The following is a 15,225-nucleotide window of genomic DNA, read 5'->3' on the forward strand; positions in this document are numbered from 1 at the left end:
ATGTGTATATGTTAAGGAGAAAGAGAAAAATATAATAACTAATCTTTAATTACTTATTATTATATAAACTATTAAGTATTATAATTATTGAGATTAATAAATCATATAACAACATTGAATGCTATCCCTCTCAACATTTATGTCTTCATTTTATGTGCCAAACCGTTAAAACAAACGGTGTTAACTTTAACGGAAAAACAAGAAAAACCGTTAAAACAAGATTTTTCGTTTCATACACACTTTTTATATATAGAAGATATATATATTTATATTATATTATATACAGATAATTCTGGCCTGTAAATTTTAAGCATTTAGGACCCGTTTAATTAGAGTATCTCATAATATTTGTAAATAGTAGTGAAATGATTTGTGAAAAGTAGTTAATTGATTTGAGTCAATAGATTTTATTGGATTTTGCAAAAGAATAGATAAAAAGTTAATTAAAAATATATAATTTTAAAATAAAGTTTGAATATAATATTTGAATATTATTTTTATTTTAAAATTTGAAAAATTTGTATTATTTTTTTTGAAAATTTAGAAAAGTTATAATAATTAAAAAATTATTAGATAAAAAAGTTAAAAATTTAAAATTGAAATGTGTTTTGTATTTGAGCATTATTTGATAATTAAATATTTAAGACTATTTGAGAATATTTGAAATTACCGGAGAACACTTACGTAAGTTACCAAACTGATTCTTAATTTCATGTTGCATCCGCCACTATTTAATTAAGCTAAGGTGATGGATATGTCATAAAAAAATGACTGATGCACTAATTAAGCACGCTGCTGACATCAATTTACATAAAAAATTAGTAAGAATTTGACTATATATTTCTATGAATATGATAACCTTTACAATAAGTGATATTTTACGTACAAGCCGAACTTGTTAATTATTCTTAAAAAACTAACCAAAAACAGAAATGCTCGACACATGCAGAAAACTAGTTGTACGTATTTACCAAAAAAATTCTATTAATTAACAACTTGTTCGATTTCTTTAGAAGTTAATTCGTTTATTAAGAGAAATATTTCTACTAAAAATTATTAATGGAAAACAAGTTATTTTCAGTCATTTGGTTTAGTAAAATTCCTTGTATAAATCAAAGAAAACTTGTTTGATTCATTGATGTACGTGTATATTCACATTAAAATAAGTAAAAAAAAAAAAAAGCAATTATTGTCCCCGGCCATAATACACTATACATGATGAGAACCCATCGCCAGCTGCCTCCGGCCTCTGAAGAACTTGGAGTGGTGGTGGAGATCCGGGATCCAACTCTGAAAAAAGAGTTCCCGGTGCCGAAATCAATCTTTGTTTCTAGGCATATATGTATATATAGAGCAATACTACATACAGTCGTAGAATTGCAAACATCGTGCAATCGTTTTGAAAAAGAGTGAAGTCCACGATTAAAAAGTTAATTTTTTTTCATTTGGGTACCATATTAATTTATTTTTTTCAAAGCGACTGCACTCCGCTCGCATAACTACAACTATAAATATCATTTCTCATATATATATATATATATATAGGCTTTGAGCCTTTGTCCGAGCGTGTTGAAAAGAGACCATTGAGTGACACCCAAACTGTAGAGTTGAAGTGCAGCGCCATAGGATGTTGTGTAAGACGAATTCTCACAAAATCTAGCCAGGATATGAAAAAGGTTTTTTTTTCAGATAAATGATATTTATAGTCGTGGATATGCAAGGGCCGTAAAATCTTTTTTAAAAAAATGAATTAATACAGAAACCACATGAAAAAAAAAATTAATTGTGGATCTCACTCTTTTTTATAGAGATTCCGCGACATTTGCAAGTTTCACGACTGTATATAATATATTTTTTTTTTTACTCATTTCGTACCTATTAAATTAAGAATTACAGCTTCACTCCCTTTTTTTTTTTTTTTTTTAACTTATATTATTATTTATTCAGCTAGGTCGTTTCCAAAGCACATGAAGGAGTACTAAGTTAACGAGAGTAGAACCGCATAGAAAAGAAATTAACTCTGTTCACCCAAAAATATGACAGTAACTATATATATATATATATATATATATATATATATATATGTATGTATTTCAAAGATCTGTATCAAATTAAAGAAGAAGAAAGAATGGATTTAACGTCTATCGGGAGACTGGAGAGGCAGGATCATATTCCAATATTGTATACGATGGATGATCTATCTTGATGATATAAGAGCGTCACGGGCGAAAGCATCTATAACAAGCTAACAAATTGAAATCAGTACACTGCAAATAGCGGATCTCTCAATCCTAATGCGTAGAGCCACACGGAAATTAAAGTACTAAGTCCAAGTTATACATATTTATTAAAGCCTTCTGGCAAATTCCAGCACTAGCTGCGATCGACATTCAAGGATGAAATTCCTTTCCTTAATTTCTCACTCAAATGTCCGTTTAAATTCAACAATTGTTTGCCAAAAAAAAAAATGTGAATCAAGCAACCGAAGCGAATGAGGTTTCGTCAACTACCATATATGCTTGCAATTGTGATTAATAATGTTAGTGAATCCACTGGAGAAAATCTATTACTCGTACCGTATCATGCGGTATATAAGAGGACTCTGAAATGAATAGGTAGACCATCTTTTTTTTTTTGAATAAAAAGTACATATAAGTACAGCATTTTTTATAAAGAGGGGTCATTAGACAAGAATCGGGAATATTTTTGCAGGAATAAAGATGCCTAAATGATAGAGAGACTGAATCTACAAAGATCCATCAATCAATCATTAAATGATTTCTCTGTTCCAGCTAGCCTGCCTTTTAAGGTTCTTGTGGAACAAAACAAAATGTTATAGCAAACTTTGCAATACTATAACATTGACCTACTGCTCCTACTGCATCGCCTTGTTGATGGCTCGTATATATATATATATATATAGAGAGAGAGAGAGAGAGAGAGAGAGAGAGAGAGAGATCAAAATAGTTGAGTAAAGAGAGGGCAAGGTTATCTGACACTAGAAACTCAGCATCTCCAATTGTGATGGGGATCTTTTCAGCGCAGCAGCATTATTAATGCATGCATCCCTTCAGGTATAGTACTATCCTGATTATAAATCAGAATGCATCGTAGTGTATCATACAAAAAGGGAAATCAAATTTCGAAATGTGAGTGCAGTACTTTAAATTCATAGCCTTAAAGACAAATCCAGCTGGTTTAACTCTTCTTGGACGTTTTCAGGCGTGTAGCCCTTACTCCTCCAAGAGCCCGCCCCTTCTCTTGAATTATAGTGATCCATATCTCCGATCCCCCCATTACATGTATCTGCAGCAAACCTACTAGCATTTCCATGATGTTCAAACCCGACTAGAGGTGGCTGAATGTGGCGAAGGTGACTTGAACCACTATAATTGGATCCTCCGGATGATGACCGATGGTTTGATCCTCCATGAGCTCGGGCGCCCCCTGAACTTACCTCCCTGCTTTTCTTGGCCAATGTTCGTTCTAGCTTGTGAGCATTTTGGTGACCGCCAAGCGCTTGAGAACTATAAAACTTCCTTTGACAGTAGTTGCAAGAGAATATCCGAGGTTCGGCCTGACCACCCTGTGATGAGGACAAAGAAGGTGACGGCTCGAGGAAAAGATCTAGATTGGGCTGATTGTTGGGCAGGCTGAGATGAAGAGAAGTATTGGGTTGAAAAGCCATGAGAGAGAGAGAGAGAGAGAGAGAGAGAGAGAGAGAGAGAAGTTTGTATATAAAGTAGGTTCGAAAATGAAAGAGTGGAGATGGGAGTAGATATAGGGGGAGGGGGCCGGGTTTGTGCTGCAGTAAATTGGCTTCAAAGGTTCACTGTTCCTGCACCAACAACAAATAGTATTTAAGGGTGGAAAAATGTTGGGCCGCCCTCGAGTGAGCGAGTGATCAGAGAGCTCGAGACAGATAGCTGCAAAGATGGGTGGGGAATCGAAGGGTTGCCTGCTCCATTAATGGCAGCATCAGAGTGGCTTGTCGTTCCATGAAATACGTCCATGGTATTTGCTACAAATATACAAGGGGGGAAGAAATGTACGTTTTCCATTGAAACTATAAAATATAGAGCTGTTCAAATAAACAAATTATAAATGCAGAGTTATTTAAATGTTCTGATTTTTATTCGTGCTAATTTGTCTTTAGTGTTTCCTAGACAATTGTAAATTAGCCCAGCTAATCATACGTCTAATCAGACAGTTTTGATTCTTACAACCAAAACAAAAAGACCTAGTTTTGACCAGCTTTACTCTCTACACCAAATCAACAAGCTGGCCTGAGTTCGAGATCATGCCGTATATTATCAAATTTCTAGTATTGGTCGTAGATGGTGAACAAGATAAACCATCTGGACTTGACAAAACCTGCAACAAGATAAGACACCATTTACTTACGCATTTGACACAAATCATCCCGTAATCATGCACCGAACCACCCATCTTATATATATATATATATATATATATATATATATATAATTATTAAGATCTCTAGATTAATTATAAAGCCGAATTAATCCGTGGTGCAGCAATCAGTCATACAGTACTACACCATATATGCATGATCATGATCGAAGATAAACGTCTCAGTGGTCAGACAGAGATCACTGACCAAAGAAATCCAACCCAATCTCGTAAATTACTTTGTAGAAACTATCATGTTGTTCCAGTACTTCACTCGAGCGTTTAGAAAATAAAAGTTCAAATTTTGGCTTATATATATATATATATAAGAGAAAAAAAAAGTTCAATTACGAAGATTTCAACTGAGTGTAAAAACTAAAAATATCTAATAGTTGGTGATCGAGAAAATAATAATTTTCTATATTTCCTATTTTTATCTTTTCTTTTTCAGCGCAATTTTTAGCTTAATACGACATGGAGTAAGAAATTTGGCAAAGTGAAGGAGCTAGGAGATCATTGCTGCGTCATCCTCATATCTGACTCATCAATCAGGCACAACTTACGGACGCTTCTCAATTCTACCAAAGCAGTTATTCCATTCGATTAAATATATATATATATATATATATATAAAAGTTAGAAACAAAAGATTATAAAAAAAAAATGATATTTGTAATCATAGAGTGTATAAGTACTGTGAACTCATTTTGGAAAAAATGAATAAATATGAAATTTTTACGAAAAATTAATATTTTAATGATGAATTCTACTCTTTATTAAAATGAATGCTCGATACTTGCATAACATGACTTCACTGTATGTTGCATTATTATTTTGGTTTAAATGGTATAGAATGATTATATATTATAATAAGAATTTTCTTTCAGACTATTATACTAAAATGATGTTCGGATTGAGAGTAAAAAGAATTTAACTTCTTTTTTTAAAATAAAAATAAAAATTGCCTAATAATATCACATCATTGTCCATAATGCCTTAGTAGGACCCATGCACGTACATTCCTATGCAATGTCTCAAGTCGTTTATGTTACATCACAGTACCCCCATACGAAAGTTCTTGGAATATTGATTAACTGAGCCGATCGAAGCACATGGCCACCGGATATACGACTGTGGGTTAGGAGACAGACTAAATCCAAAATGCGCCCCCAAACAAGCACTACCATGTCTATTCATATCAATTACGTTATTAAAGAATTCGTGTTGAAACATGATTATGGGATCATAATCTTGCGGGTCGGCTATTGTTGCGCTGAGCCCTGTCTGCCATTCACAAACACAACACAGGCCACAGGAAACTGCTCCTCACTGTCGCCTAGCTTGTTTATCTGCATGCTTTGAGTCATAATATTCCGATCCATCGATCGAGTTGGATACATAAATTCCTTGCTGAAAAACCTATAGCCAGCGCATATGATTAGCCAATGGATCTTAATCATCTTCGTCGTACATACGTTGTCCGCAATCCCATGTGGACATTGGGATCATGCAATCATGACTAAACCATGATTAGTACATTAGAAATTAGTAAACAATTAAGACACATGATGCAAGTCGACCAACCTTCAAACTTCAACATTCTTTCTAAAGAATAATTTTACAGAAGTTATTCTACATGACGCCGATATATATAGCTAGCACATGCATTTATTTGTATGTTAAGTTATTATTTGAGAAAATTTAAAGCGAGTGTCACTTCAATATTGTATAGAAAATTTAAATCGACACAAGACTATAATAACTTAGAAGTGAGTGTTGTTAAGAATATAAAATAAATATTAATTAAATCTACATCTTTTCATATTTTTTTTTTTTAAATTATGATTTCATGTGATAGCAAAATAGAAATACTGAGTTCATTAATTTGAAAAAAGCGACACGATGGTGCTCCTAATTTGCGACTTGTTTGGTCTCAAGTGCAGTCCAGAAATTAAGATTGAGCCACTTCACCATGTCGGTAAAAAGCTGCATGCAATATTATTGGTCAAAACTTATTAAACCACCTGCAGGTTATTTTAGTTTTTAAACTAATTTATTGGGTTGTTCCTCAAAACGCGGATTTGGTCAATTCCATTGGTCATAGAAGTTCAAACAAAACTGGGAGAATAATTAACTTGGAAGATAATATACGCATGCAAAATGTCTAGTACAAATATTACTGGCTAGATTTGTATCTCAAATTCTTTTCTGAAGTGAACTTGGCGTGAGAAACATTGCAAGAGGTCATTAATTAGAATACACTGAACATTTGACATCATCACTACATCCCTATAGACAATGCCATGATCTACTAAAAGAAGCAACACCATCGATCACTTACGTACGGTACTCTATATTGGACTAAGTACTGATCAATCATCAATCTATACTGTAATATGAAGCATTAGGAAAGTCGCAATCCAAAGACTTAAGCTAGGAGAGAGAGAGAGAGAGAGAGAGAGAGAGAGAGAGAGAGAGAGAGAGAGAGAGAGAGAGATGACACAAATGGGAATTAAAGTGCATGTATCGTTTAGGTGAGCATGTAGATGATATGGGGGCACCTGCTGTTTGCGTTATCCTAAGAAGCTGATAGTGGACATGCATGCCAGCGATTTTGTCGTGTTTCATAGAAATAAAATGGGACATCGGAGGACTACAGTTTATGGGACATGTAATCATATGGCTCTCGTTCCAGCTGCCTACACGCGGAAAATGACTTTCTACTATGCTTTGGTCATCAACTGGGGTTCCACACCTATATATGCAAGCTCGATGGATTTAAATATTATACCATCTCTCTCTCTCTCTCTCTCTCTCTCTCTCTCTCTCTCGCACACACAAAGTGCTATTACAGTGTAACAGTTCCCAGTTCTTCTTATGTTTTAAGGTTGAAGTGACATATATACATGAGCTAGCTCTAATGGATATAACCTCATCCACCCTTAAAGTTGTTGAATGACCATGCGTGGCCCGACGACTTCACTAGCTAATCTTGAAACTGATCAGCTTTTCTTCTTTTCTTTCTTTCTTCTCTATTCTTTTCTCCCCGGCCCTCTACCTTTTGAAACTACTCCACTATATATTGCGATTGAGACTACAACAACGTCCATGATTTCCCAAATATAATCATTTTTTGCAAACATTTTATCCTAAAAATAGTTAAGATGAACATAATATGTGCACCTCAAAATATATAAGAAATATTTAGAAATAATTTTCATCTCTCCCCATCTCATCTCATCATCTCATCTCATTTTTTTCTCAAACATCATTCAAATACAAAGGCTTTTAAATTAATCATTATAACTTTTTCAAATTAATAATTATAACTTTTTCAAATTTTTTAACAAAAAATAAAAAATAATTCAATTTTTTCAAAATCGCAGCATGCATGAACCCCCCTCCTCTACTATCACCTCCAAAAGCCATCCACCAAGAGCCCCTGTGTTAGCCACCCTCTAACCAGCCGAGCTAATATTTCCAGCATGAACAACCAAAAACTATCCTATGTTTTTATACAATCCAAAGTAGAGTAAGAACCACCTCCCCACGTCTCAGCTTTCAACCCCTTGACATGTCGGTGAAGCCCAACGTTGTTGCCAGCCCCTCCACATTGCCTCCACCTGCACAGAAGGTGCCACCGAGCAGTGCACGTCACCCTAATTGTTTTTCCTCTTAGTAAGCCCACTGCCTCTTCTCCGTTTCTCCCCCTCACATCTCTCTCTCTCTCTCTCTCTCTCTCTCTCTCTCTCTCTCTCTCTCTCTCTCTCATTTTCATGCTCTACCGCCCTGGATAGCAACTACAGCTCACCCACGCCGAAAGTCACTCTTAAAGCCATGGCCACTACCTCACGGTAGGGTCACCCTACCTTATACAATAGTAAACATTAGGTGAAACTCATATAAGGGATGTGCTACAAAAATAATTTAGTATTTATGGTTTATTATTTCCTTTTATAAATCAAGAGATTAGATGGTTGGGGTGGTTAATATTTTATAGTTTAAATGATTAATAGGAGAAAGTACGTGAAAATCAAAGTATTTGGACAGTCAAGATGTTTTTGGATTATGATTATAGGCTAATGAAGTTTAGGTTATTTAAGTATTTTAGGTTTAATTAGAAAATGTATGCTTAATTAAATAGTTACGTACTGTTGAGAATTTCGTAAATTAAGTGATTATTTTATATGAGACGATTGAATTTCGTTGAGCACAGTAGTTAAAAATTTCAGAAAAGTTAAAAGTCGAAATAAGTGGGGTTTCTATACTAGATTTTCCATAAAAAGAAAATAAAACGAAATTGATTTTAAAATATACATGTTTGTTTTGAAAAGAAATGTAAAAACAATCTCAGTTATTTGTTCTACATTGCTCTTGAAATCTGTATAAAAGAGAAAATTATTTTTGTCATAATTAGTGTAGACCTGAGCTTATTTTAGCATTCGGTATCTGAATTGCGAAAAAGAGAGAATATGAGATTCAAAAGTTTTGCTTTGATTAAATGAAGATTGTTGAACCCAAGGTTTCAAATTTCATGTGATTATAAATCTACACATGGATTTTGATGATAACAAATGAATTCAAAGAATAAAGGAGTTTCAAGCTCAACTTGTTTACACAATGGAATCAAGCACATCAAAGAACCAAGCATGAGCAAGAAGGAAACAAGTTCACATTAAAGTCATAGAATAATGTTGTAAATCTCTTAAAATTCGAAATTATGATTAATATTCAAAATTAATATTTTATCATAAAGCATTAAAATACATTTTCCACATGTGCATAAATATTTTTGAAAGTTAAATTTGAAAATTTTGAAAGATGATTGATTGTCATCTTTTGCATTTACATGCCTTGATTAAAGGGTTGAATTTTGAAAATATTAAAGATGATTGATTGTCATCTTTCACATGTGCATGTTTTATTTGAATATTTTCAAAAGTGATTGATACTTTTTTAGACTTATACAAAAGGTAGATGATTTTGTTTGAAAAAATTAAAAAGTAAAGTGTGTTCATTTTGTCATATACCAAAAGTAAAAGATTAGGTTTGATTTTTTAAAAAGTGAATGATGTTGTCTTTGACATGTGAATCTTTTTAAATTTGAATATGAAGTCTCATATGCCTATAAATACATCATTTGAGAGTTTCACATTCACAACATCAAGAGCATACAACATTCATTCAAAGCTTTCATTCTCTCTTCTCTAAGCATTGAGCATTAATCATTGTTCATTTTGAGAGATATAGTTTGCGCTGTATTATTCTTATTTCACTCATTGAGGAGTGTTTTCTGATAACCTACCCACTATCAGCTTTTGTATCAGAAAAATGGTGTGTATAACCCTTGTGCGTGTAGAAAGTATTCTACACGGAGAATAGTTGAATCACCACGTGTAAGGTGATTGCAAGTGTAGAGGGTATTCTACAAGGATCCTTTGTAGCGGTGTTGTTCAAACGTGTAATAGGTTTTTATCTCCACCTGAAAGAGGTTGAATAGTGAATTTGGGAATTCTCAAGGGGTAGCTTGAGGCGAGGACGTAGGCAGTGGGGCCGAACCTCGTTAACATACTGAGTTTGCTTCTCTCTTACCCATACTCTTTATATTTATTGTTATTTCATATTTTGTTTATATTTTATATTATATATTTGATTTATAATTATTATTTTTTTTAATACAACTCAATTCACCCCCCTCTTGTGTTAGTCATTTGGGCAACAATTGGTATCAGAGCTAAGAACTCTATTATAAGATTAACTATCTTTTGAGTTAAGATCTTATGGCTAACATTGCAGCTTCATTTGGTGAAGGTCAATCTAGCAGTCGGCCTCCACTCTTTTGTGGAGATAATTACTCATTCTGGAAAGTTAGAATGAGAATATTTCTTCAAGCTCAAGGTAGAGAAATCTGGAAATGTATTGTAAATGGACCTTATATTCTAACAAAAGTGGTTGATGGAGTAAAGGTCAAAAAGGAAGAATAAGAGTTTGATCGTGACAATAGACTTTATACTTTAAATTTAACTGCTATGAATTTATTATATAATGCTTTTAATGGAAATGAGTTTAATAGAATAATGAATTGCGCTACAGCAAAAGAAATTTGGGATAATTTGGAAGTAACTTATGAAGGAACTTCGCAAGTCAAGGAATCAAAAATTTATATTCTTACTCATGAATATGAAATGTTTAAAATGAATGATGATGAATCTATTTCTAGTATACACACTCGTTTTACTAACATCATAAACAGCTTGACAGCTCTTGGCAAAATTTATTCCAAGGTGGAGATAGTAAGAAAAATTCTCAACTCTTTATCAAAACGTTGGGAATCAAAAGTTACAGCGATTCTTGAAACTAGAGACCTCAAGAAGCTCGAAGTCAATGAACTCATCGGGTTACTTATCACCCATGAGTACAAATTGAAAAGATGAGAAGAAGAAGGAAAGCCAAAGAAGAGCTTAGCACTTAAAACTATTCCTCATGAAAGTGAAAGTGATGAAGATGAGGAAAATAACGATAAAGATGAAGAAGTTGCGATGATAACAAGAAGAATTCAGAGGTTCTTGAAGAAAAATAGAACTCCTCCGAGGAAATCCTTCAAAAAGTTTTGCAAGAAAGATTCAGGTAAAAATGACACTTTAATTTGTTATAAATGCAATAAACTCGGTCATATCAAGCCAGATTGTCCTCTGCTAAAGAAAGATCGAAACAAGGACAAGAAAGCAATGAAAGCTACATGGGATGATAATTCAAGTAGCTCAGATAGTGAAACAAGCAATGAAGAATCAGCAAATCTTTGTCTTATGGCTAAAGATGACATTGAGGTAACAAATCTTGATAATATTGAAGATCCTTCATATGAAGAATTGCAAAATATTTTAGAAGAAGTATATGAGGAATTTGAAAAATTGGGTATCAAGTATACTGCTTTGAAAAAGAAAAATTCTTCTTTAACAAACAAAATTGAAATTTTAAGAAAAGAAAGTATCATTTTGAAATATGAAAATCATGAATTGAATAAGAAGAAAACCGATTTAGAAAATATTGTTGAAAACTTTACGAATGGAAAAAGAAATTTTGAAAAACTTCTTGGTAGTAAAAGATGTGTTTTTGACAAGGCAGGTATGGGATATATGCCAAAACAAAAATACAAACCTTATAAAAAATTTTTTGATAATCATTCTACATCAAAGACTAATATTCAAAATTCTTTTTATAAAAATAATTTTGTCAAAAAAAGATATTATTATAATCATTCAAGCTTTTCATATATGTCACATGCTATTTGCAATTTTTGTAATAGAAATGGTCATAATTATCATACTTGTCCTATTAGAAGAAATCATACAATGACTATTAGGGCCATATGGGTACTTAAAAATCTTGTTTCTTCTAATACTAATAAATAAAGGACCCAAAGAACTTGGGTACCAAGAAAAATCATTTTAATTGTTTTTATAGTTATGCATGAAGTCATCCACAAGCAAAAATAAGTGGTTTTTAGATAGTGGATGTTCAAGACATATGACAGGAGACAAGACTAAATTCTTTGATCTTAGATCTAAAGAAGAAGGACACGTGACATTTGGAGACAACTCGAAAGGGAAGATCGTGGGAATAGGTAAAATTGGTAATGAATCTTCTCTCATAATTGAAGATGTTCTACTTGTTGAAGGTTTAAAACATAATCTTTTGAGCATAAGTCAATTATGTGATAAAGGATTTACAGTTACTTTCAAAATGGAAAAATGCATTATTTTGAATGATCATGATTGTAATATTTATTTTATTGCTTTTAGAAACAATAATGTTTATACAATCGATTTTGAAGGAATTACCTCATAAGATGCTATTTGCTTTTCAGCTCAAAATGAAACTAGTTGGCTATGGCATAGAAGATTAGGTCATGCCAATATGGAACTTATTTCCAAACTTTCAAAAAATGATCTTGTGAGAGGTTTACCAAAAACAAATTTTCTTAAAAACAAAATTTGTAATGCATGTCAATTTGGTAAACAAACAAAAACTTCTTTTAAAACTAAGAAACATATTTCCACTACTAGACCATTGCAACTGATACACATGGATCTTTTTGGACCAAATAGAGTTGCAAGTCTAGAAGGAAAATATTATGCATTTGTTATTGTTGATGATTTCTCTAGATATACTTAGGTCATCTTTCTTGCTTATAAAGATGAGGCACTAATGCCTTTACCAAGTTATGTAAGAGAATTCAAAATGAAAAGGGCTATACTATTTCAAGTATCCGAAGTGATAGGGGAAAAAAGTTTGTTAATAAAAATATTGAAACATTTTGTGATGAAAACGGTTTTGTGCATAATTTTTCTACTCCTCGAACTCCTCAACAAAATGGGGTAGTAAAGAGGAAAAATAGATCTCTTCAAGAGATGGCAAGAACAATGCTCAATGAGAACAACTTGCCTAGTTATTTTTGGGCCGAAGCGGTAAGTACTGCATGTTATGTTATAAATAGAGTTATGCTAAGGTCTAAGTTAGATAAAACCCCTATGAGCTTTGGAATGAGAAAAAGCCCAACATTGGTTACTTTCATGTATTTGGATGCAAATATTTTATTTTGAAAGACATGGATAATTTAGGCAAGTTTGATGCAAAATCTGATGAATGTATCTTTCTCGGGTATTCTACTAATAGTAAAGCTTATAGAGTATTCAATAAAAAGATTTTGACTGTACAAGAATCTATGCATGTAGTATTTGATGAATCTAATTCTCCACTCTCCAAGAAATCTATTGATGAGGAAACAGGAGGTATAAATAACACAGAAAGTCTCAATCTCAACAAAGAGAAAACAATAGAGGAAGTTCAACATGGAGCCATCAGAAAAGATCATCAAAATTTAATACAAGATGCAACCATACAGTGGAAATTTGAGAAAGATCATCCAGTGGAACAAATTTTGGGAGAACTTTCACAAGGTGTAAGTACTCGATCATCTCTTAGAAATATTTGCAATCATACTGCTTTTCTATCTCAAATTGAATCCAAAAATATTGATGACGTACTTCTTGATGAATCTTGGATTCTAGCTATGCAAGAAGAGTTGAATCAATTTGAAAGAAATGATGTTTAGACACTTGTTCCTAGACCCAAAAATCATACTCTTATTAGAACAAAATGAGTTTTTAGAAACAAGAAAGATGAGTCCGGAGTCATTACTAGAAATAAGGCTCAACTTGTAGCCCAAGGTTTTAATCAAGAAGAAGGAATCGATTATGATGAGACATATGCACCTGTCGCAAGATTAGAAACTATTCGAATGCTACTTGCATATGCTTGTTATAAAGATTTCAAACTTTTTCAAATGGATGTTAAAAGTGCTTTCTTAAATGGTTTTATAAATGAAGAGGTATATGTTGAGCAACCTCCAGGTTTTGAAAATCATATTTTCCCAAATCATGTTTCCAAACTCACAAAAGCACTATATGGACTTAAATAAGCTCCTAGAGCTTGGTACGAAAGATTTAGTAGTTTCTTGATTGCAAAAGGTTTTTCAAGAGGAAAAATCGACACAACTCTTTTCATTAAATATGAAAATGATGATATTCTTTTGATTCAGATTTATGTTGATGATATAATATTCGGTGCTACTAATGAAAATATGTGTCAAGTTTTTGGTAAGACTATGCAGGAAGAATTTGAGATGAGCATGATGGGAGAACTTACATTTTTTCTCGGATTGCAAATTAAGCAAGTAAAAAGTGGGACATTCATCAATCAATCAAAATATATTAAGGAATTACTGAAGAAGTTTGGGACGAAAAATGCTAAGGAAATTAGAACACCAATGAGCCCATCAACTAAACTTGATAAAGATGAATCTGGTAAATCAGTTGACTCGAAGATATATCGAGATATGATTGGTAACTTATTATATTTAACAGCCAGTAGACCAGTATTATGTTTAGTGTGTGTTTATGTGCACGCTTTCAATCATCTCCAAAAGAATCACATTTAATTGCAGTTAAGTGCATTCTTAGATATCTTAGTGGTACAATTAACCTAGGGTTATGATACCCTAAGCACACATCTTTCGATCTAATCAGCTACACAGATGCAGATTATGCTAGCTGTAAAATAGATCGAAAAAATACTAGTGGAGCATGTCATTTCTTAGGTCATGTACTAGTTTCTTGTTTTAGTAAAAAACAAAATTCTGTTGCACTATCTACTGCTAAGGCAGAATATGTTGCTGCGGGTAATTGTTGTGCTCAAGTTCTCTACATAAAGCAACAACTTGAAGATTTTAAACTCATGTATAATCACATTCTAATCAAATGTGATAATACAAGTGCTATAAATCTTTCAAAGAACCCAATACAACATTCTAGAACTAAGCATATTGAAATAAGATATCATTTTCTTCGAGATCATGTGCAGAAAAGTAATATAGTATTAGAATTCACAAACATACACGATCAGTTAGCAGATATTTTCACAAAGCCTTTACCAGAAGATAGATTATGTATGATCAGAAGAGAAATAGGTATGATGCATGCTATGAATATCTCTTAAAAGATAGACCAGAGTCAATAAAAATAGAGATAGATTTTTTAAATACTTTTACATAAACTTGAGATTCTTAGCCTCATGTTTGAGACGCTCATTCTCTTCATACAATATCATGTCATTCTTATCCATGAGAACCGGCAAGCGGAATGAAGAATCTAATAAAGATTTCAACTGTTTATTCTTCTGCCGAATGATTCCTTCCCTTGTGTGAGACTCTTGAACAATCCGTTGAAGTACAACAATTTGTTCTTTGAGCTT

General features: G+C 32.8%; 1 protein-coding gene across 1 annotated transcript; it reads right to left on the reverse strand.

Annotated features, from left to right (window-relative positions):
* Window positions 1-2,966: 2,966 nt before the first annotated feature.
* On the reverse strand, window positions 2,967-4,009 carry LOC122317096 (zinc finger protein 7). Its single transcript, XM_043134015.1, has one exon. The coding sequence runs from the start codon at window positions 3,686-3,688 to the stop codon at window positions 3,170-3,172; it is 519 nt and encodes a 172-aa protein (XP_042989949.1). The 5' UTR covers window positions 3,689-4,009; the 3' UTR covers window positions 2,967-3,169.
* Between the last annotated feature and the right edge of the window lie 11,216 nt (window positions 4,010-15,225).

Source organism: Carya illinoinensis, chromosome 7 (assembly GCF_018687715.1).
Source record: "Carya illinoinensis cultivar Pawnee chromosome 7, C.illinoinensisPawnee_v1, whole genome shotgun sequence".
NCBI lineage: Eukaryota > Viridiplantae > Streptophyta > Magnoliopsida > Fagales > Juglandaceae > Carya > Carya illinoinensis.

Excerpts from the sequence above, each read along its gene's own strand:
- LOC122317096 (XM_043134015.1), bottom strand. The coding sequence starts at position 3,688 with ATGGCTTTTCAACCCAATACTTCTCTTCATCTCAGCCTGCCCAACAAT.